This window comes from Mauremys mutica, chromosome 5 (assembly GCF_020497125.1).
Source record: "Mauremys mutica isolate MM-2020 ecotype Southern chromosome 5, ASM2049712v1, whole genome shotgun sequence".
NCBI classification, from domain to species: domain Eukaryota; kingdom Metazoa; phylum Chordata; order Testudines; family Geoemydidae; genus Mauremys; species Mauremys mutica.
Genome location: NC_059076.1, coordinates 45,709,360 through 45,733,013, shown reverse-complemented (window position 1 = coordinate 45,733,013; position 23,654 = coordinate 45,709,360). Strand labels below are relative to the sequence as shown.

At 46.5% G+C, this 23,654-nt stretch overlaps 2 protein-coding genes across 6 annotated transcripts in view; one reads left to right on the top strand and one right to left on the bottom strand.

Annotated features, from left to right (window-relative positions):
* Nucleotides 1–23,654, bottom strand: part of SPATA5 (spermatogenesis associated 5) — a 314,315-nt gene that overhangs the window by 275,037 nt on the left and 15,624 nt on the right. For 2 of the 5 annotated variants that reach the window (XM_045018601.1, XM_045018605.1), the window contains exons 1-3: nt 5,282–5,438; nt 3,147–3,271; nt 2,351–2,508 (exon numbers count right to left, since the gene is read on the bottom strand). In XM_045018601.1, the coding sequence (XP_044874536.1) occupies nt 2,351–2,508; nt 3,147–3,271; nt 5,282–5,411 (413 nt within the window). In that variant the 5' untranslated portion in view covers nt 5,412–5,438. Of the gene's footprint in view, nt 1–2,350; nt 2,509–3,146; nt 3,272–5,281; nt 5,439–5,749; nt 5,796–23,654 lie in introns of those variants that run through there. The other 3 variants (XM_045018604.1, XM_045018602.1, XM_045018603.1) reach the window with 3 other exon arrangements.
* The window catches only part of NUDT6 (nudix hydrolase 6), a 34,295-nt gene continuing 16,154 nt past the window's right edge, over nt 5,514–23,654 (top strand). The window contains exons 1-3 of the mRNA XM_045018610.1: nt 5,514–5,810; nt 8,177–8,380; nt 22,542–22,597. Of these exons, the coding sequence (XP_044874545.1) occupies nt 5,570–5,810; nt 8,177–8,380; nt 22,542–22,597 (501 nt within the window). The 5' untranslated portion in view covers nt 5,514–5,569. The remainder of the gene's footprint in view (nt 5,811–8,176; nt 8,381–22,541; nt 22,598–23,654) is intronic.

Genomic DNA, 23,654 nt, shown 5'->3' with positions numbered 1-23,654 from the left:
GAACCCTGTTATGGTCTTGGCCTTCACAACATCCTCTGGCAAGGAGTTCCACAGGTTGACTGTGCGTTGTGTGAAGAGTCAGTACATACACACACACACACACCCCACGAGTCAGTGCCCACGAAATTATCAGACTGACTTGAAAATCATGACATTTTAAAATATAATCAATCAATGTTAGGTTCTTTTTATTTGCTTTCTTGTGTCATGAGTCTTTAGGGTTCATATTTTCAACTTTCTCTCCACACACAGGGTTACCAACCCTCCAGGACTAATTCCTGTAGACTCCAGGACAAAGATTAATCTTTAATTAAAGATGTCATGTGATGAAGCCTTCAGAAATATAGTACGTCCAACCAAGACTGGCAACCCTACGAGGGCTACAAACTTTTTTTTTTTTTCTTTTTAAGGAAAGCTGAGATTCTCACTAAAACTCATAAATCCAGGAGTTCAGTTTTAACAAAATGTGAAACATTCCAAGAGTCAAGGTAAAATTGTTAAAGCTAACACTGGAGTAGAGACAGGAACACTCTTTTCCTTCCTATGTCCCCTTAACTTTGGTTATTCTACCAGTCCAACACCAAGAGTGTGGGAAAAGGCTGGAACACTACTACTGCCACCTGGGGCTCCAGGGCCAGTTCCTGCTTCCCCACACCACATACTATGCAGAGCTGGGAACTCGGGCTCTACAGAAGACAGACAGCAGCAGCCCTCATGAGGGCAAGTGGAAGCTACATTCCAGACTGGGCTACAAACAGTGGCCCTGTGAATAACTACACACTTACACACATATACCCCAGTTTGATTCCTGAGAGAATAGCAGTGGTCTGCAAGGTGGTCTTCAAGGCTTAAACCAAGCATTAACTGATGGAGTTAGAAAAAGCTTGACCTTAACTGTCCACTCAGGGATTCCTTACACCTTCCTCTGAAGCATCTGGTACTGGCTACTGTACAAGACAGGATACAGGACTAGATGGACCACAGGTTTGATCCTATAGTCCTCTGAGAGCACAGACAGCTGTGACAATTATACAAAAAAAATCACAGGGCTCAAGTCTAGTTGCTCTACCTAAGCAAATGCAAAATCTACACTAACAGCATTGCCAGAGACAATTTACATTTTTAAAGGGAAGTTAGATTTGTAAGATTATTTCACTCTTCCTAATGTGAATACTCCACACTCACATAAATACTTCTTTTGGCCTCAACTACTCTATCAGTAAGGACTCTGCAGCATCAGCCTCTTAATTACAATATTCACAACACAAGTAACGACTTTTTCTAATATTACTTTTAACCTGACGGCATCTCTTTCAAGCAGAGACCATGCTCATCCTTTAAAATAACCTGAAACCAAACTACAAACTTTTTTTGATCTTATGGTCACAAAGAATTGCCTGAACCAACTCAGCACAGCTTCTGTTGCTAAAGGATATATTAGGTCAAGAAACTAATAAATATATAAAACGCCTGCTAGCTCCTATTTCCTATTATCCTGACATGCTTCCTTTTGTGATTTTATTTTTCCTTTTGGATTATTAACAACAAATTGTGATGGAGCGTACAAACCCCACACCAGTGTCACGGGGTGGAAGAGCTAACGTGGGCAGGACTGGCCCTGCCCCTCTGGCCAAGGGTGGCATAAGGGTTTTAAAGCACGAAGTTCCAGACTGTTGCTGGGAGAGAGGAGATAGCAGCTCTACGGCTCCCAAGAGAGACTCCTGGGAAGCTTCAAGGAAACTGCGCTCAAGGACGCACGCAGATCCTACAAGAGGACAGCACACCTCAATATACCAGCTGGACAGGATGGGTTTGGAAAGCCCCAAAGCAACCAGTTAAGTGGTCAGTGCTGCTTCCTCAACCCCTCCAGGAGGTAGGGAATCTGAGATTATACTAAAAGGTCTTAGGGAACAGGAGCTCCTTCAAACCCAGTCAGACTATTCCGCTCAGTTTAGTAACTCCAAGACTTCTGTTAATGCAGTTTTGCAGCACCCAGACAGCAGGAAGTGCCTATCGGTTACCTGAGACACAAATATGCAATTTATAAATGGATGCAGGCTACATTAAATTTTTCAGTCAATTTACCTAAAGCACAACTCATCAAATCTTCTGAGTGCAGACCTCTCACAGGTCTCCAGCCCAGGACGGGTTACAGGAGGCAGTACTATGCTACTTCCCAAAACAATATGAGGTCCCAATCCCGTCAGTACTTTAAGCACGAGTAGTCTCATTAAAATGCAAAATGGACCTGCATCCACCTACAACAGGCCTGAACTTGAGCTATAACACACAGATTCTAGAACGAATGCACATTAGGAGGTAAGATAATGTTCACAGAAAAATTCCAAACCTCAGCTTCACATCTACTTCTTCTGCCTGCACCACTGCACCGACCACAGGCTGAACAGTGACTGCCTCACCAGGTTTCACTCGCAGATTCTTCTGAGTGATTCCACTCAGGCCAACTTTCCCTCCTGGGAAGCCTGCAATTGGCCAAGCTGTACAGACCTACATAGAGTTTCAAATTAAAAAAAAAAACCACACACTTGGTGATTAAGAGCTTTTTTTGCGTTGACATTTCCTAGTGAAAGGTGAAAAACCCTTCATGCCTTTTGAGTCAAACTCTACAAGCGATTAAGGATTGCGTTAAAATGAAATATTCCACAAACAATTAGCACTGGACTCCTTAAGGGCTGAACTAAAATGCTTTCTAAAAATATAAGGCTTAAATTTTGTGAGTGGAGAGAGAATATATAACTAAGGGCAGAGTTTTTCTGTAGATAATGGAAGCGCATTGTCAGCAGTCTGGGGTTCATTCCCCTTCACTATTTAAAAAAATAAATAAATAAAATTGAGTGACTTAATATTCTTGAAAACAATTAATGGCACTAGCTAAATCCAGGCAATGAGCAATCAGAAGATGTGCATAAGTCTCAACACCAAGCTGCAAAAACACTCTGATGCACAATTCATCTGCTTTTCCAATCCTGAAGTATAACACATAACTGCACTAAATTGCGTGGAGAACTAGAATTCAAAACTGGAATTTTGAAATCTTCAAACTCATCTCCCACTTGTGACCTAACTCCAATCCACCACTTAGCCAAGCACAAAATTAGCCTAACAGACAGGAAAAGAAATCTCACCTCTTGTTTCCCATCTGTACTGGTAAGCAAGACTGGTCGACCGATGCATATATTTGCTGATTTCATACTGTTGAGTCCTAGTTGCACAAGGACTCTTCTGTACATTGTAGGAACTTTGTCATCTGCTAAAATATTAGAGAAAATATGTCATTCTTTTGTACAATAAGTGAACTTAGTGCTTATAACGTGCCAACTCAGAGGGACAAGACTACAAACAAAACTCCTCTGTTCTGACATGAAACAGTTGCATTGTCATTACCCCTGCTGTAAGATTCACTACACAACAAAAACAAGCACGTCTGTTCAGTATCTACACTTATTCAATTCTAACGCTAGAGTGTGAATCATAATGGTGGGTTTTGTGGCTTTAGCACATGAGGAATTGGACAGAGAGCCACAATTAATTTCAAGGCAGCTTGAGTACATGTGCCGCCTTTTCACTACCACTCAGATGGAAGAGGTTACAACTCCTCTTTATCTTTCTTGAAAGCCAGTTTCTTCAGGCATTCAGTCTCTATTTTTTTAGTTGGGGGGGGGGGGGAGAGAGGAGCGGGGAAGACAGTTCTGTCCTATTCAGCTAGGTTTCTGAACAGCTATCTGATTATAACTTTTGGTCACTATCACCATGCTCCAGATTTGAACCAGTGATACAGAGGAGAAGGTCTGCATGTCCCATTACCAATCCTACGATCTTTTCAATATCTAATGTGGTGGACAGGTGGCCACTGAAAAGAACAGCACAACACAGGAGCCATGTCTCTACGAAAATATTTCTGCAACAGAGCAATATTTTGTTTAAATACTTGAGTCCACTAATGAATAGTTCAGTTTAATTGAGAGATGCTGCAGCAGGAAGAGGGTAAGCAAAAACAGAGAACAGTATACTTTCATTCTTAAATGAGCATGACTTTTTTTTTTTAAATCATTTAACATTACTGCTTTCTTACTTAGTTTTTAACTTGGAGAGGAGACTAACAGATTTATTTGGGCATAAGCTTTCGTGGGTAAAAAAAAATAAATCTCATTTCTTCACAGAAGTGAGGTTTTTTTACCCATGAAAGCTTATGCCCAAATAAATCTGCTGGTCTTTAAGGTGCCACCGGACTCCTTGTTGTTTTAGTTTTTAACTTTACTTAGTAGTTTCTGTGGAGTTATTTATGTTTGAATAAATAGGGTTGCATACAGAAAAGATGAAAAAACATTTAAAAATCCAAAACCTCCATTTAATAGTATGGCCAACCTCAGTGAGTGGTAGCCTGCTCTCGTACAAGCCTTTTAGTATCTGTTTTTACACTGAAGAACAGTTATATGGTTCCAATCCTGCAAATGCTTACACACAAGTCCCATTAAAATCAATGGGAATACTCACATATGAGAGTATTTGCAAGATTAGGGCCTAAATTTATTCCATACTATATACACTGTGCTGCACTGTAGCAAATGTGCCTTTTGGTTCCAGTCCTATCATATCTAGCTAGCATGCCTTTGCATGAGTATATGATCAAAACAGAGCCCTGTAGGGCACCAATGGCTAAATTGCAGCCTTACGTTATAACCGCTATGGTCTTATTTATGTTGCATAATTCACCGGATACACAACACTGTGTATGTTTATTAAACGATCTATAAATACAAACTAATAGTAAATGTTTGTATGCAACTTTGCATTGCAGATGGCACATAACATTTTTGTTTGCTTGTGTGTTTGTTTTTTGAAGAGGATACTGTCGACTCTAGCAGTGTAGCACCAACTTTAAAAAACCGAATTTTTGAATCTGTATGACCCCCTTTCCCCAGTACGCACAGAGAGAGTTTTACTTGAATTTAAGTCCGTTTAAAATGCTACAACCCCAAAGTTGTGCTGATGTCTTGTAACCCAACATGAAAATCGACTGGTCCAGGAAAGTCACAAAAAAGGTAAACAGCTGAAACGGGGAAAGCAAACTGGATTGTTGAAAAACCTCTTTCCCCCATAACTACTCTACAGGCTTTAAAGTCTCTTCCCCTAGGCACAGAGGAGGAAGGATTTTGCTGGGGGCAGGTGTGCCAAGCAAACTTTCCCCTCCTGCCCCCGGCACAGCGAGGGAGCCGCGGCCGCTTGGCTGCAGAGACAGCGCCTGCCGCTCGCCCCGTACCTTTTTCCAAGAAGTCAGCAGCAGCCAGTGTCAGCAGAGCAGGGGGCCGCTCCGCCGGCTCCGGGGGGCCGCTGGGGGAGCCGCTCTCGGGGGGCCGCCGCCCCCTGCTCTTTCTTTTGGAGGCCGACATGGCAGGAGGAACCGGCCCGGCAGCGAACACGTGCGCGGCCCCTGGAAGTGCTTCCTCAGCCGAGTGCAAAGGCCGGCGCCGCCCTAGTCCCCGCCCCGCCTGCCCGCAGCAGCAGCCGCAGCCCGCGGGCCCTGCCCGCTGCCCCCCGGCGCAGGGCGATGCTGGGGGCCCGGGCGCTGCGCTGGGGTCTCCCTGCACGGCGCGCCCCGAACGGGGCAAGGCCCCCCCCGGCCCGAGTCCCGCTGTGCGGCCGCCGCCAGGGGAGCTTGGCGGGTGGCAGCCTGGCGGCAGCCGGACTCCAGCCACAGCTGGACAAGTTTGGCGGGGTAACCGTGCACCTGGCTCAGCTTCACGCTCCAGACAGCCTGGACCAAGGCTCCTTCCAGGGATGGCTACAGGGCAAGTGCATGTCAGGGCCACGGGGCCCGCGCAGCAGCCTGAAGGGCCCCACGCTGCCCCCGTGGGCACAAGGGGACTGTGCTGGAGGCAGCGGCTAGAGAAGATCACGTCTTGTGTAAAGCAGTGATCTCCCCACCCCTCATTGGGACCAGGAGCAAAACTCCCACTGACTAAACTGGGCCCAGGCTTTCCCCCAGCCAGGGCTCTCTGATCTTTATAGGAGGAAGCAGGGGTATCAACAGACAGAAACCACACAATAACAACAAACACTCCCAGTAACCCTGTACTCACACAAACCTCCCATTGCCTTCCTCGCTTGGGAGAACGTTGGCAGCACCAGGCCCAAATAAAGTAATTTATTCATTATGTGCTTAAAATTTGGTATATTGAATGCCCCCATCTGAGATTTTATAAAGCACCCAGCGGAGTGTATTTTGCAGGGCTTCCTTTATTTCAGTTTGAAACTAATTTTTTTTTTAAATTAGATTTAAACATTGCTCTTTGGGATCTGCAACCCAACAGCAGCAGCCTTAGGCAATCAGATACCAATTTGAAAGAGTAACTGAGGAATCTGTTTTTATTGTCCAATATAAATGCGGAGGGAGGGAGGGGGGAGAGACATTAATGATTACAAGTAAGTTGTGTTTTTAAAAAGTTTTAATTCTAAATTGTTAAGGATACATCATCCAATTATGCTTGTCAAATTTTAAGTCATAATGTTCCTTTTCTAAAGGCCATTTTTTAATCCCTTGAAATGTCCTTGTAATTCCTCCTTGTATACATCTACCTGTCATTCTTTACTCTGAAGAGAAAGCATACTTATCTAGCTGGCCTACTAGCCTCCAATCTAATTCTTTCCTCGGGATTGCATAATTGTGTAACCTTGGGTTTACAACTGCACAACACAGAATTCAACCTTTAACTTCTATTACTACTGGAGGAAAAAAAATGAATTCTTGCAAAGTGCAGAATGTGCATTATCGTGTAAAGCTGTAAGCAAAATGTATATAAAGTTCCACCGAAAACCTACAAACAACATAATATTATAAACCATAATATGGGAGATCCACTGTTTAGACAATGATGATAAAGCTCTCTTGTACTTTAATTTCCAGTGATAGTAGCAAATATCTTGACTGATCAAAAGACTATTCAATTATTTGCACGTTCAAAATGTGTATCCTTACTGCCAGTTGCCATCTTCTTTGGAGATGTGTTTTCATTGTTAGTCTTAATTAAGTAAAGTTTTTTCACTGTTTCCCAAAATTGTTATGAGAAGACAGTTATTTGAATTAAAACTTGGATTGTACCTATAGTCAAAGAAGTAACTGCAAATAAGGCAGTTTATTCTTCTACTTCTTAGTTGCCTCTGTATATATGAGTCTGATCCATCAAAATCTTGAGCCAGCAAAAAGGCATGGAATTAACTTTACTACGGGGAGTAGTCCCAATGGAGAAAGGATGGACAACTGGTTAGAGCTCCTTCCTAGGACTTGGAAGACCTGAATTCAAGTCTGTGCTCTGCCGTGGACTTTGTGTGCCTCCTTGGGCAAAATCGGTTAGCCTCTCTGTACCTCAGTTCCCCATCTGTAGTATGGGGATAATAGTACTACTCTGCTTCTCAGAGGGGCTGTGAGGATAATGACATTGGAGATTGTGAGGTGTTTAGATATTACAGAGATGAGGGCCATGTAAGTATGATAGAAAGTTAAGCCCATGCCTAAGTGCTTGCAAGATTGAGGCCTGTGTTCTCTGACAAAAATAAGTTACTACTGTTATCTCTCCAAAGTTAATGCAGCTGTGGAAAAGTGAACTAGATTCTACGCTTTATCATTCTTACTCAACAAAATCATCACATAAATCCTAACTGGAGAATCTTTTTTTTTTTTTTACTAGTGATCATGTAAGAAGCAGAAAGGACACAGATGAATTTTTAGATCCCAGATGCAATTTGCATGATTGACACTTGAAAGCAAATTTTTTGATTTGTAAACAGAGTAAATTGTATGAATAGAAATTGTCAGATTTCAGTGCCATACTCCCTTTTTGCAATCAGATTTCACCTACATTTTTTCACCTGTTATTTGCTCCTGCAATAAATGAGGCCAGCTTGAAAACCTTTAAAAATCAGGCCCTAAAAGAGAATGAATATGGAATATGCCACAATATAATTTCACAATCACTTTTCTGACTACTGCTGTTACTCCACATTAAGCTCTGCTATTATGTTCAGCAGAACTAAAGAATTTAGTAAAAAGCGAGGAGGGGTGGCCATCAGAGAACAACAGCTTTTATTTTCACATTATTTTCTTGATTTGAAAGTATACAATGAGTTTTATGTTATCCCTTTTTTTTTTTTTCCCCAGAGTCTGTCAAGCAATGGAGAGCAGAAGGCAGAATAGCAGTCTGGCTGCACATTCCTATCCTCCAAAGCAAATTTATAGCCACTGCTGCTTTGCAGGGCTTTACTTTCCACCATGCAGAATCAGACTCATCCACGCTGACCCTGTGGCTAGGAGAAGGGCACAGCAGGTTACCAGGGTATGCCACGCATCAGTTAGGAGTAGCAGGTTAGTTCTAAAAACAATTCTATTTATGAAAATCAGTTGATAGTTTAGGACTTGATTCAGCAATAAGTCAGCCAGGCTTCCACACTACACAAACCTGTAGGACACCTTTGTGAAGTGCAGTCTGTCATTCATGAGTGGCCTATAGAACAAATATATTGTGTTATGTTGGAATGAAAACAAACTGGTAAGCTGCTGTCTCAGTTTTCAGGGTCAAAAAAATTTTAAACGGTGTTGGCTAGTGGAATGGAGTCCTGAAGATTTAAAATTTCACCTGTTCTATAGGACTCTATTTTAAAAAAACTAAACAAAATCAGGAACTCCGTGGCATTCACCCTGCAAACAGAGAAATGTCCTCTAGGAGAGATGGAATGTTAAAGCTCCAGAACTAAAATTAAAAAATGAGAACTAATAAGTATCTTTTTTAAAAAATTAAAAGAAATACAAGGGTCTTTTTAAAGGTATTATATGTACTGTAAACGTGGACCTGGTTCTTGGGTCCATCCAAGTATGCTAAAATACCTGTCATGGTTATAGTACTAGCTGACTCTCTGATCTTGGGGGCACCCCCTTGGTCTCACGCCTCCTGCCTTTACTTTCCCAGGGGTTGAATCACACAGTTCTCCCACCCATAGCACCCAATGGCTCAAATGTGCTTACTACAGAGCAGCTCCAAATCTGTGTCACCACCAATTTGAGGGAGTGAGGAGGGGCAAAAATCATCAGTTTTAGGCAATGGTGTACAGGTTAGCTGATCATAGGGTGACCAGACAGCAAATGTGAAAAATCAGGACAGAGGGTGGGGGGTAATAGGAGCCTATATAAGAAAGAGACCCCAAAATCGGGACTGTCCCTATAAAATCAGGATATCTGGTCACCCTAACTGATCACCACATGATTTTGAGAGCCTGTAAACAGTCACATGCAAATTCTAGTGAAGAGATACTCATGTTAGATAGAAGATTATAAGGTTACGTTTAATTATATTGTAAAAAGAACATCTAAGTATAAAGAAACTTTTTTTTCTGATGTACATTATAACAGAGCTTTGCAAATTGAGTTGTCAGTCACACATTTTGCAGTGCAAATCAGCAGAGGGCAGCACAGCTGAAAATGCTTAAGACCAGCCTTGGGTTTTTTTTCAATGGACATGTTTGAACATGTTTTCCAGAGGTATGAAAACCTCATCATTAAAATATGTGGCATTAAACTAAGGTCAGACAATGCATTCCCTTTGCAAAAGTACAGTATTATTCCTTATGGTTACAATTTACATATTTGAGAAAATAGAAGTAACCGAAAAGGGATTTTCCTGAAGTAGGATTTGCATAACTCAAAATGTAATTTAAAAAAGTCATAGCTTTTAAAAACACCCTGTTTTATATACTACAAAACCAAAATAATGTATCTTTTAAATACTAGCATCTGATTGTCTGTTACTGTGGGGTGAACATTGTGCCTGTATTTTATACACATAAGAACTAAACTTCAAGGGCAGAAGCAATTAAATAGTTCCAGAAATTGTGGCAGATTGATTTTAAGCACTGCTGCATAATAATTTAATTAAAAAAAATTAACTCTAAGACTATTTATATATTTATTTTCTGGTATTGCTTTTGAATCCAGCAGGTTTTATTAGGAGTTTTTGATTGAAGGAAAAGATCAGGAAGACATGATTGCATAAATCAGCTGATTTATTTAAGTAAAGCAGTAGCAGTGCTATTCTCTTCTATATAAGTTCTTCTATATAGGTGCAGTGGAGGGTTTTCTTTTGAATTATATATTATATATATATTTTTTGAATTATATATTTTTTGCACACACATTCCTATATGTTCATGTTAGTGTAGGCAAGGCGAATGAAATGCACTGTGCACTGGGTGTAGAAGTTGATGAGGTTTTTGGTGATCCTCAGCTCCTGTGGGAGTTCCACAGTGCCAGATTGGCTCCTGAGAAAGCTGTCTCCTTCACAGATGAGCTCACCCCATTGTGGAACATTGTTCCAGAAAAGCAAAATTGTTGACCACGGTATTCATACTGAAGCTTTAGGGAGTCTTTTAGATACCTTGAGCCCTGGCCATGGAGCACCTTAAAGATAAGAACTGAGACCTTCCACTTGATTCCATATCCTATGGGAAGCCAGTATAGAGAGCACAGAACAGGTGTGATGTGTTTGTGGTAGCCACTGTTGCTGAGGTGACATGCTGCAGTATTGGGTACCAGTTGGAGTTTCCCAGGTGCTGAAGAATTCATGCCCAGCTATATTGTATGATTGTGTAGACTAGCCCTGAGATGACAAAGGTGTGAATAAATGAGGCCAAGTCACTGTTCACCAGGATAGCACCGAGTCACTTAGCCAGCTAGAGATGGGAGAAATTGTTACTCACAGATGCTCTCTACTATTGTTTAACAGTAGAGAAATGTGTGGTGTTTTCCCCTGTATATGGATTATGAATTTATCGCATCAATTTGCAGCAATAGGATTTTTAGACATGTAACTACTTTTCAACAAAATGGAAAGGTTCTTTCAGTTATTTCCCATATATGTAAAGGCAGGGCCATCCTTAGGCATATGCAGAATACGCAGCTGTGAAGGGCACCGCATAATTTGGGGTAGTAAATTTCATGGTGCCCTAGGCAGCTGTATGTGGCGCTGGATCTAGCAGCCAGCCGCATCCTGCAGCCAGCCCCCCTCCTCCACCCCCACCCTGCCCCCATATGACCCCTTCCCCCAAGCCCCCGCTCCACCCCCAAGCCCCTTCCCCCGAGCAACACAGCCCATGGGATTAGCAAGGATATTGGAGCTGGCAGAGGGGGTTGGGCCCAGCCTTGCACTCACCAGCAGCGGGAAGCAGAGCAACCAGGCTCCAGCCGGCTCCCAGCCGCATTGCTCTGCTTCCCGCTGCCGGTGAGTGTGGGGGTGGGCCTGACCCCTTCCTCCAAGCCCCCTCCCGCAAGCGACAGGGCTGGGGGAGCAGAGCAGGCTGGGGCCGGGTCACTCTGCTTCCCACTGCCACCAGTGAGCGCTGTGCGGGGGGCGCGACTCCTGCTGCCTGCGCCAGGGCACCTACTATTCCCCCATGCTGCCCTGGGCCTCCCTGCCCTGCTGCTCCCCACAGCTCCTCTCCCCATGGCCCTTAAGCACAGTCCCCCGCAGCGAGCAGCCGCTCCCCCCACATGGTGGGTGCAGGTGCTCAGGCTATGTAGGGCACCACCATAGGTAGGGACGAGTCTGTGTAAAGGTGATGTTTAAGGTATTCTTGAAATACCAAAATGTTGCAGATATCGCCAGATAGTTATAGAAGGTGATGCTTAACTCCCATGAATAGGTGGGAGGGACAGATTCCTTCTCAGATATCCATATACTTTAATTTGTCATGCAGTATTTAAGGAAAGAAAAACATGTTACAAGCTCAAGAGCACACAAATATAAATTAGATATTCTCTGTTCACAAAGAAATACTATGTAATGAGACCCAAGAAGGTTAGGAGTTAAGGCTATGTATACCTGTACATGACCAAAACCCTGAAACAGAATCTAATCTTTCCACCCCTAGTTAGGTATCTACCTGACAATATGAGTATTCTTTTTCATTGTTTCAAATTTTGAACTGGTTATGGGAAGAAAGAAAGAACTTCGAGTTGGAGCAAGAGGAGGGTCCTCCTACACCCGGCATAGTTATTTTTTGTCAAGGTCCAAAGCTTTTTGTCAAGCTCCAGAGAAAATAATTTAAAAACACAACAACAACAACAAGTAAATAAAAAGATTTTCAGGGTCTGTTCAAAAGCATCTGGTGGTCCGCCTATTGACTAGCCCTATCTTACTCAATTGAACTGAAGCCACCATCTTGGCCATTGCTATAAAAAGACGGTTACTCACCTGTAGTAACTGGTGTTCTTCGAGATGTGTTGCTCCTATCCATTCCATGTAGGTGTGCGCGCCGCGCGTGCACGGCTCTCCGGAACATTTTTACCCTAGCAACTCCGGCGGGCCGGCTGGCGCCCCCTGGAGTGGCGCCGTCATGGCGCCCCTTATACACCTCAGCCGGCCCGTCCGCTCCTCAGTTCCTTCTTGCCGGCTATTCCGACAGTGGGGAAGGAGGGCGGGTCTGGAATGGATAGGAGCAACACATCTCGAAGAACACCAGTTACTACAGGTGAGTAACCGTCTTTTCTTCTTCGAGTGATTGCTCCTATGCATTCCATGTAGGTGATTCCCAAGCCTTACCTAGGCGGTGGGGTCGGAATGAGACGTGGCGGAGTGTAGCACCGCAGAGCCGAAGGCTGCGTCGTCTCGGGACTGCTGCACCAACGCATAATGGGAAGCGAAGGTGTGGACGGAAGACCAGGTGGCCGCTCGACAGATGTCCTGGATGGGAACGTGGGCCAGGAAGGCGGCTGACGAGGCGTGCGCCCTTGTCGAGTGTGCGGTGAGCCGGCACGGGGGGACGCGAGCAAGTTCGTAGCACGCCCGTATGCAGGATGTCACCCAGGAAGAAATCCGTTGAGATGAAACAGGCTCGCCTTTCATGCGCTCCGCAATTGCGACAAAGAGCTGGGAGGAACGCCGGAAGGACTTAGTTCGGTCAATGTAAAAGGCGAGGGCCCTACGGACGTCGAGGGTGTGGAGCTGCTGCTCACGAGGTGAGGCGTGCGGCTTTGGAAAGAAGACCGGGAGGAAGATCTCCTGATTAAGATGAAAGGCCGACACCACCTTTGGGAGGAAGGCCGGATGTGGCCGAAGCTGCACTTTGTCCGCGTGGAAGACGGTATATGGGGGACCCGCCGTCAGGGCGCGGAGTTCGGATACTCGTCTGGCGGATGTGATTGCCACGAGGAAGGCCGTCTTCCAGGTGAGATGGAGGAGGGAGCAGGAGGCCATGGGCTCGAAGGGCGGGCGCATCAGCTGGGTGAGAGCCAGGTTCAGATCCCACGTAGGAGCCGGCGGCCGCACTTGCGGGTAGAGGCGGTCCAACCCCTTGAGGAAGCGGGCAACCATGGGGTTGGAAAACACGGAGCGACCATCTACAGCAGGCCGGAAGGCCGAAAGCGCCGCCAGGTGTACCCTCAGGGACGAGATCGCGAGACCTTGGCCTTTCAGGTACCAGAGGTAGTCAAGGACCGTCTGGAGAGGGGTCGAGAAGGGGTTAAGACCTTGCTGATCGCACCAAAGGGCAAAGCGTTTCCACTTTGCCAGGTAGGTAGAGCGTGTGGACGGTTTTCTGCTTTCAAGGAGAACTTGCTGCACCGCCGCAGAACAGGTCCTCTCCGCGTCGGTCAACCACTCAGGAACCAGGCTGTAAGATGCAGCGACTGCAGGTTCGGGTGACAAAGCCTGCCGAGGTCCTGAGAGATGAGATCCGGCCATAACGGTAGGGGAATGGGATCCCGGATCGATAGCTCGAGGAGCAGGGTATACCAGTGCTGCCTCGGCCAGGCCGGAGCGACGAGTATGACGCGGGCCTTGTCCCTCCGTAGCTTGAGCAGTACTCGGTGGACTAGCGGGAACGGCGGGAAGGCGTATAGAAGGGGACCCGTCCAGGACATGAGGAACGCATCGGAGATGGAGTCCGGAGCCCGACCCTGGTACGAACAGAACCTGTGGCACTTCCTGTTGGTCCTGGAGGCAAACAGGTCTATTTGGGGAAATCCCCACCTTTGGAAGATGGTGTGGGCCACGTCGGGGCGAAGGGACCACTCGTGGGCAGCGAAAGACCGGCTCAGACGGTCGGCCAGCGTGTTCTGCACCCCTGGTAGAAAGAACGCTTCGAGGCGAATCGAGTGGGTTACACACAGGTCCCATAGGAGCATCGCCTCCTTGCACAGCGGGGAGGATCGGGCCCCGCCCTGTTTGTTCAGATAGAACATGGCTGCCGTGTTGTCCGTGTATACCGCGACGCAGCGGTCCCGGAGGTGTGCAAGAAAGGCGAGACAAGCCAAGCGGATCGCTCTCAATTCCCTGACGTTGATGTGCAGGGAGAGCTCCTGGGCCGACCAGAGGCCCTGAGTGTGCAGGTCTCCCATGTGAGCCCCCCATCCAAGCGCCGAGGCGTCTGTGGTCAGGGTGACCGACGGGCGAGGGGGGCGAAACGGAACCCCGGCGCAGACCACCTCCTGATGCAGCCACCAGGTGAGCGTCTGGAGAGTGGGGTCCGAGACCGTGACCACCAGATCTAGAGGGTCGCGGTGGGGCCGGTACACCGAAGTCAGCCACATCTGGAACGGACGGAGCCTCAGCCTCGCGTTCGCGGTCACAAAGGTGCACGCAGCCATGTGGCCCAGCAGGCGAAGGCAGGACCGGGCCGTCGTGGAAGGGAAGGCTTGTAAGCTGCGAATGAGCGAGACCATTGTCTCGTGTCGAGAACGAGGGAGGCAGGCCCTGGCGAGGGTGGAGTCGAGGACTGCTCCTATGAACTCCAATCGCTGTGTCGGCAGTAATTGGGACTTCTCGGCATTGACGAGGAGGCCGAGAGACCGGAACAGGTGCAGTATCTCTGACACCTGGGCTGTCACCAGTTCTTGAGATCGCCCACGGATCAGCCAGTCGTCGAGATAGGGGTATACGTGGATTCTGCGACGACGGAGAGTTGCGGCCACGACCGCCATGCACTTGGTGAACACCCTCGGGGCAGTGGAGAGGCCAAAGGGTAACACCGCAAACTGGTAGTGGGTCGCGTTGACCATGAAGCGCAGGAAGCGTCTGTGGGGGGGGTAAATCGCCACATGAAAGTAAGCGTCTTTCATGTCGAGGGCGGCAAACCAGTCTCCCGGATCCAAGGAAGGGATAATGGACCCCAAGGTTACCATCCGAAACTTGAGCTTGCAGAGGTATCTGTTCAGCTCCCGGAGGTCCAAGATGGGACGAAGACCTCCTTTCGCCTTGGGGATGAGGAAATATCTGGAGTAGAATCCCCTGCCCCGCCTGCAGGGAGGCACCTCCTCGATAGCACCCACGCTCAACAGAGCCTGCACCTCCTGTATGAGGACTTGCTCGTGAGAGGGGTCCCTGAAGAGGGACGGGGAAGGTGGGTGGGAGGGGGGGGGCGAAAGAAACTGTAGGCGGTAGCCGTGCTGGATGGTGCTGAGGACCCAGCTGTCCGATGTTATAGCAGACCACGCCGGAAGGAAGCGGGCAAGGCGATTGGAAAACAAAAGGGGTGGATCCTGGGGGGAGAGTGATGGGCCGTCCTCGGGCGTCCCGTCAAAAGGCCGGCTTTTGGCCTTGCGGAGCCTTGGACGAGTTCTGCGCCTGGTTGCGCCGCCCCCCTGACGGTCTACGGCGGAAGGGGGCCGTTCGGCGGTTGTTAAACGGCCGAGACCTGGCCTGGTTGAAGGGACGGTAGGGCTGTTGGCGGAACGAACGCCTCTGCGTGGCCGGCGTGTGCATACCCAGAGTTCGTATCGCAACCCTCCCATCCTTTAGGGACTGGATTCTGGCATCCGTTTTCTCAGAAAACAGCCCCTTCGTGTCAAACGGGAGGTCCTGGAGGGTGTACTGGACCTCAGGTGGGAGGGTGGAAGATTGTAGCCACGCAATGCGGCGCATCGTCACCCCGGATGCTACCGTTCGAGCCCCTGAGTCTGCTGCGTCTACGGCCGCTTTGATCAGTGTTCTGGAGGCTAACTTGCCCTCCTCCAGCAGCGCTGAGAATTCAGGGCGGGATTCCTGAGGGGTTAGCTCCGTGAACTTCGCAAGGCACCCCAAGATATTAAAAGTGTATCTGGATAAGAGGGCCATCTGGTTGGCGATACGGAGTTGGAGGCCTCCCGCCGAATAGATTTTACGCCCTAATAAGTCCATGCGCCGGGCGTCCTTCGCCTTCGGCGCAGCGGCAGGTTGACCGTGTCGTTCGCGGTCATTGACCGATTGGACCACCAGCGAGTCCGGGGTGGGGTGGACGTACAAGTATTCGTAGCCCTGGGGCGGGACGGAATACTTCCTTTCGACGCCTCGCGCCGTGGGGGCAACGGAGGAGGGCGACTGCCAGATAGTGGCACTGTTCTTCTGAATGGTGCGAATGAACGGGAGCGCCACTCTGACAGGGGCGTCATCTCCCACAACGTCCGTAATCGGGTCCTCGACTTCTTGCACCTCCTCTATGGGCAAGTTAATGGCCTTTGCCACCCTTCGGAGAAGGTCCTGGTGTGCCCTGAGGTCAATGGGCGGGGGTCCCGATGGCGAGGCCCCCGCTACCGCCTCATCTGGAGAGGACGACGAGGAGTGGCCCGGGAGCACCTCCTCCTGTTGGTGCTCGCCCACCTGGTGATCTGGCTGCAGCGAGTCCTGGCCCAAAGAAGGGTCGTGGGCGGCGGCTTGCGTCGGTGGGGACGGGGGGGCTCGACTAACGGTGGCCACCGGTACCGATGGTGCCGAGCCCGGCTGCCTGGGTGGCAGGGGAGGCCCCTGTTCATATTGCGCCCAGGGCACCCAATGTCCCCAATACTGGGGTCCATGATCCGGGGGAACGGAACCGGCTCTGAAATCCACCGCACTGCCTTGGGGTGAGGCCACAGAGGGTTCCCTGGAGGGCCAGGGTGGAGCCGTGGCGATGCCTGGGCGGGCGTCCAGCGCCGGCGTGAGACGATCCTCCGGTGCCGAGGGTCGGTGCCGGGCGTCTCGGGGGTCCAGTGGCGAGCGGGACCTGTGCTGCGCACGGTGCCGGGAGCCGGATCTCCGGTGCCGGGAGCCAGATCTACGGCGTCGGGAGCTGGATCTCCGGTGCCAAGAAGGGGAGCGGCGGCGGCGGGAGCTCGACCGGCGACGTCGGGAGCTCGACCGGCGGTGCCGGGAACCGGACCTCGAGCGGGATCTGCGGCGCCTCGAACGGCTGCGCGAGTCCCGATGTCCGCGGTGCCTGGACGCGGACCTGCTGCGGTGCCGGTGACTTCGTGACCGGGACCTGGAGCGCCGCCGGGAGTACGACCGGCCCCGCGATGGAGAGCGGTGCCGGGACTGCGACCGGTGCCGGGACGCTGAGCGGCGTCGCGATGGCGATTTACGGCGGGATGGGGAGCGGTGCCTCGGTGACCTTCGCCGGGAGATAGACCGGGATCGAGACCGGATTCTGGAGCCACGGTCGCCACGGTCGCCCGGAGATGAGGGGCGCACCATCGCTGGCTTGCCGAGGGACTTGAATGTCCGCACCCGTGGTGCCGGCGGCTGATATGACGGGGCCGTCGCCTCGATCAGCTCTCTTGCCGTCGCGAACGCCTCCGGCGTCGACGGGATCCTCAGCTCCTCCTCGGTGGGCACCGGGGAGCTGGGCGGAACCGGACTCGACGGGCCAGGCGGCGCCGGAGTCAACGGTGCGGTGCACTTAGCGTGCACTGCCTCAGCCTGCACCGTTTTCGTCGGAGGCGGCTGGGCTGACGGCTTTCGCTGCTGTTTTGCGGCAGCCGTCTTCGGCGCCTTGTGCTTCCTCCCCGGGGAGAGGGAGCGGTGCCGGGTCTTTGGTGCCGGCTCGGTGCCGGAGCGGCTCGGTGCAGTCGGAGCGCTGCTTGTCGAGGCGGTTTTCGGTGCCGCTGGAGCTGGCGCCGGAGGTTGGAGCGCAGACTCCATCAGTAAGTGCTTCAGCCTAGAGTCTCTCTTTCCTCGTACGAGGTTTAAAGGCTATGCAGATAGAGCACTTATCTGGCCGATGCGACTCTCCGAGGCAGCGGAGGCAAGAGTCGTGCGGGTCGCTAACCGGCATAGGCCGCTGGCAAGCCGCACAGGGCTTGAAACCCGGTGCTCCGGGCATAAGCCCGCACCGGGGCGGAAGAAGAGGGGCAAACCCTCTAATTCCGTAACTATTAACACTATTAACACTAAATATATATATAACTACAACAAGAACTGAACTAACTACTAAAACTATCTACACTAGAACTATGGAGAAACACTAGGGTTGTGGAGGTAAGGGAGCACTCCACTGTTCCAACTGGCCGTCACGGGCGGGAAGAAGGAACTGAGGAGCGGACGGGCCGGCTGAGGTGTATAAGGGGCGCCATGACGGCGCCACTCCAGGGGGCGCCAGCCGGCCCGCCGGAGTTGCTAGGGTAAAAATGTTCCGGAGAGCCGTGCACGCGCGGCGCGCACACCTACATGGAATGCATAGGAGCAATCACTCGAAGAAGAAGCAGTGGTTCTCAACCTATTTACCATTGTGGGCTGCATCTGCAGCTCTCTATATCCTGTGTGGGCCTCATCCACACAATATATATACTACCTGTATGGCCCTAAGGATGTCACATGGGCTGCAGTTGTATGCTGATTCAGCCATGGGTTGAGAACCACTGCTATAGAGGTTTGTGATGAGAACAGCGGCTACAAATGACCATGTGATATTGCAGGAAATGATAACATTAAATAGGTTATGGACTTTCCAAAGCAGTTTTGGGAATTTTAAAAATAGTTTTCCATATATCAAAATAATTCATATTTGTCTGTTAATGTTTATAGCACATGCATTCAGGGTTTATAGCCATTAAGTGGGCCACAGATGAACCTGGAGTCTGAACATCTGTTGCTAGCACAAAGTTAAAACAGTTTTATAATTTATAAGTGGTTTAGATATCTGCTTTTTGTCCTCTAACAATGCAGAGTTTTAATTCTATCATCTCATTCCAAAAGGAGACAAGTGATTCAACAAAATAGCATTCTAATAACTATTGCCTTGGAAGAGGACAGGTTTGAACCTTTCCAGAGAGTCCAGTTGATGCTTCTTTCTAGTTAAGCGAGACCGCTGTTTGCCATTTCCAGTGGCCATTCTTGGTCTCAGAAAGCCATATGGCTGAGGAGCAGTTTTTCTAGAAAATAACCACTACAACCACAGCGTGCATAAAAGTTAATCCCCGCATCTCCACCCTACCCCCCAAACAGAATTCCACACTAACCAATATACAGCTAACTAGCTACAGGGAGGGTGAAGGAAGCAGATATGACTAATTCCCTAAAGTATGTCCTTTCACAGAGCTTGACTTCAGGGTTGCTATTTCTTTCTCCTACACAGAAAACTCTCATTTCTATATTATGTAGAAAAGGATGTTTTCAATCTAACAATTCATTCCTTAATAATTCCCTTATGTTAAAATATTTTCCATAGTATTCTAGGTGTATGCATCATCAGAGTGCTAACCACATAGGCTTCCATCTGCTCAAAATTGATAGGAACAGTTCTTCCTGTAATTATCTACTAATTTTAAATCAGTGCACAAATTAATGTGGAAAAGGGCACTGTAGGTTGTACCCACAGTTCTCATTGTGCTCACTAGAGCACGTAAATCTGAAATCTGTCAAAAAGGAGGTTGGGGTAGTAAAATGTCTGTTTTAAAAGGGACATTGTTTTTAAATTGGAATCCTTTCAAGAATGATTAGTAGGTGTGATAGGATGACTAGACCTGGAAACAGACAGAGTTTTAAGAAAAATAAGGAAGAAAGTAACAGGCTAACTGCAAGCACCAGATACACTGCAAGGCTTAATTATTCAGTCAGACCCTTGAACTCATTTTTTTCCACCAAGTAAAGGTGGCTCTGTGCCATTTGGGGAGCAGTGCTATTTGATAAATAGGTTGACTCCAATACTGCTTGCTGTTTAGAAAGAATTCAGATTATCTAGAGAGAGAATATAAATGAATATATAAGCAAATTGGTAGAATAGTTTCACCATCAATAGAATCAACCTGCTGAATTCAAAATGTGTTTGTGATAAGCAGATGTCATTTTCTGCCTGTTTCTTAATCTGAAAGTACCCATATCTACTGAGGGAACTCCTGGCCTCCAGGGTGGATTTGATTTAAATCAAATAGATTTAAATCACTAATCAAGAAGACTCAACTTAATCATGGATTTCTACATAAAAGTGCATTCTTGTTGGTTGTTATAACCTTAATACATATTCTTCACAACTCAGAGATAGATGTAGAGCAGGGGTAGGTGGCACGCAAGCTGATTTTCAGTGGCACTCACACTGCCCAGCTCCTGGCCACCAGTCCGGGGGCTCTGCATTTTAATTTAATTTTAAATGAAGCTTCTTGAACATTTTAAAAACCTTATTTACTTTACATAGAACAATAGTTTAGTTATATATTATAGACTTAGAGAAAGAGACCATCTAAAAATGTTTAAATGTATTACCGGCACACGAAACCTTAACTTAGAGTGAATAAATGAAGATTCGGTACATCACTTCTGAAAGGCTGCCGACCCCTGATGTAGAGGTTTCATTTTTAGAAGGTACACAGTATACATTTTTAAAGTAATTTATTTTGAAAACTTTTCAGATTAGTTTTACAGCTATATCAGAAAATGAATGATTTGGTTATTTCATTTACCAAATGAAATATCTACTTCAATTAATGAGGTCACTGGGAGGTGAACTGTCTCCAATTCAACAGGTTAATCATCACTATTTGGAGGATTTTCTTGCCATGCTGTATTAGGAGGAGATCACCACCAGACAGACATTTAAATTGTTTTATTTAACTAAAACAACAATGTTATGTATTCTGGATGTTTTTCTTCAACAGCAAACATATAATATTTTAACAAAACAAGCATAAAGTAAAATAATTAAATGAAATTTAAAAAAAATTAAAATCGACTGTGTCAGCCAGGTCAACATGATAAACTTAAAATAATGGCTTCTGCAGCTAACTCAGTCATCTTGATCTTCATTTTCCTATTTGTTCATAATCTGGAAAAGAAAAAACAAGCTTTCCTGCTTTTTTAAGTCCCAAACAATTGCTCAATTTGGAATGAATTAGTCCAAAGGAAGAAAATATTCTTCCTACACCGGCAGAAGCAGCTACTGCTGTAAAAAGTGAGATTATCACTTCAACAGTCTCTGAATCCAAGTGCTTAAGTGACTTCTACCAGTTCACTGGTGTGACTTTCATTAAAACATCAGCAGCAAACATACATTTCTTGAATGGTTCTTATTCCCAAACTGGGTCTCTTTTATGGCCTGCTGCCATTATAGGTTTTCCCTTCTAGTGAGAGAATGGTATGGTAGATCTCAAATCAATGAAGGCTGCACTCAAAAGACCTCAAGACTTCTGGAATATGCTGCTCAAACAGTTTCTACTGCCTGTCCCTCCCTTCTCACATTTATCTCCAGACTTCTTTCTCCTTGTCCAGATCTCTTCCACTCCCCTCCACCCCCCATCCCAATCTTCTATTCATTGAACTTTTTGAAACTTTGCACTTTTATAGAGAGGTAAGGGATTGACTCTGTGTACACAAATTTGCAGAGGGACAATAGGGTTGAGGTCTGTTTTTTTTTTGTTTTGTTTTTGCTGTTAACAAGCATGTTATCTCTGAAGACAAATCCAGTTTGAGAACTGGAAAACTAAGCATCTCTGATGGTATCTTCTAGACTGAGCACTGAGTCCCATTGGGTAGAAGACCCTGGAACCCCATAAAACTGGGTCCCTAATCCATAAACTATTGGAACTCATTTACAAAACTTTTCTTAAACATTACATGAATATATTGTCTCATACTATAGAATTAGAATTTATAATCCCTATTCCATGATGAGTTATCTTTGAACTATAATGTATCTTAATTAAAACTCTTTAGATAAAATGTTTTTTGAGGAAAAAAAATCAAAAAAGTCTGATTTAAATCAAAAAAATTCAGTTGATTTTTATCCACCCTGCTGGCCTCACTGAAATTAGGGAGAGCTTTGTCATTTGATTCAACAGGGTCAGGCTTTCACCCAGGATGGTTTTCAGCTGGGGCCTGATTGAAGGCCCACTGAAGTCAGTGGAAAAATTCCCATGGACTTAAATGAGACCTCTCTTGAAGAAAGGAATTGACTTCCAAGTATGTTTTGCTAGATTATTTGGAATAGTTTTCTTGGCCTTGGAACCTTACAAGCAGTCATTTTACATAAAATTTATGATATCTACATCTTAATTTTGGAAAGCACATTCACCCCATCTTGATAAGTTTTAACTTTTATATCTGTAATTTGAAGTACTTTTTTTCATTCAGCACAATCCAATTTTCTGATGATAAATCACCTAGACTAAGCCTAGACTAAACTTGCACTGATGAGTCCCTCGAAAGGTTTATAATGCTTTCTTTTTAGGTCATGTAAAATTCTGAATTCTAAAATTTTATAATAGTTTCCAGACACTATCTTTCTAAAGTTATCAGAAAATATTCTGTCTCCAATAGGTGCTGCATTGGATGTAGACACTGGAAAAGTATTGGTTGTACAAGACAAAAATAAAGTAAGTTTGTTATATGATTCTAAAATACCAATTAATCCCAAGTGGGCTTTGAATATTGTATAAAACAAAGATCTTTTAGCTTTCATTTCTGATGTTAGAATAGTGAAAGTTTACTTTTCTCCACTGGTGTTTTCAAATGCTTAACTATAGACTACTCTGTGTATTTAAAAAGGAGTAAGAAATTGAAAACTTTGAAGGCTGCTGTACTGCAGACAGTTCTGTTTTGTTAATTTTAAATGGATAAAAATTGAATGAACTAGTATTGTGCTTAACTCAATGTTCTACTACTTGAAAAGTACTTGAGGAATGAATATATAAAGGGCTGCACTATAGACTATCAGCTTGTTCGATGCATATGTGTGGCAAACTGCTAGTTGTAGTATGACCTGATCATTCTTGGTGTTTTGGGAGGGGAAAAAGGCAGTCTAGTTTTGAAATTTTAATACATTGTTGGGATTTTGTGGTTCCCGATAATAACCAAATGAGTCAGATGCCGGGCAGGATCAAGGATCTTTGATACTTCATTCAATTCAGTTCAACAAGAGACTTTATTGAATGTGCACAAAGGGAGAGCCCCTGGTACAAAAATCAGCCAGACTCCCTCTAACAAGGAGCCCCTCCCGTTGCCATTTTATAGCACATGGGAGTTACATAACAAGTTACATAAACCTCTAGCCAATCATATGTAACCTTTCCATACGGATTTGTTCATCACATGCTTATATTTTTCCTCTCCACTCCACATGTTGAGCTCACCCACCTCCCCTTGGCCTTTTCTAAAATGTTCCTAGGGTGGTGAGCCACAATATGCTTCTTTATGCATACGTACCTTCTAAATCACATTTTGTTTAAAATGAACACAAGCATACCCTTCAGCAGCTACTGGGCATTTTCAGAGACTTTTTCAAATACAATTTCATTAAGAATTTTAGCACAAACTGCATGACAGCCAAATGGACACAACAGCCTGTCTAGCAGGTTAATGATCATCCAACTACAGATTTGCACAACAGAGCATAATTCCTTCTTTATGAAAACATGGAATTTCAGAGAGGAG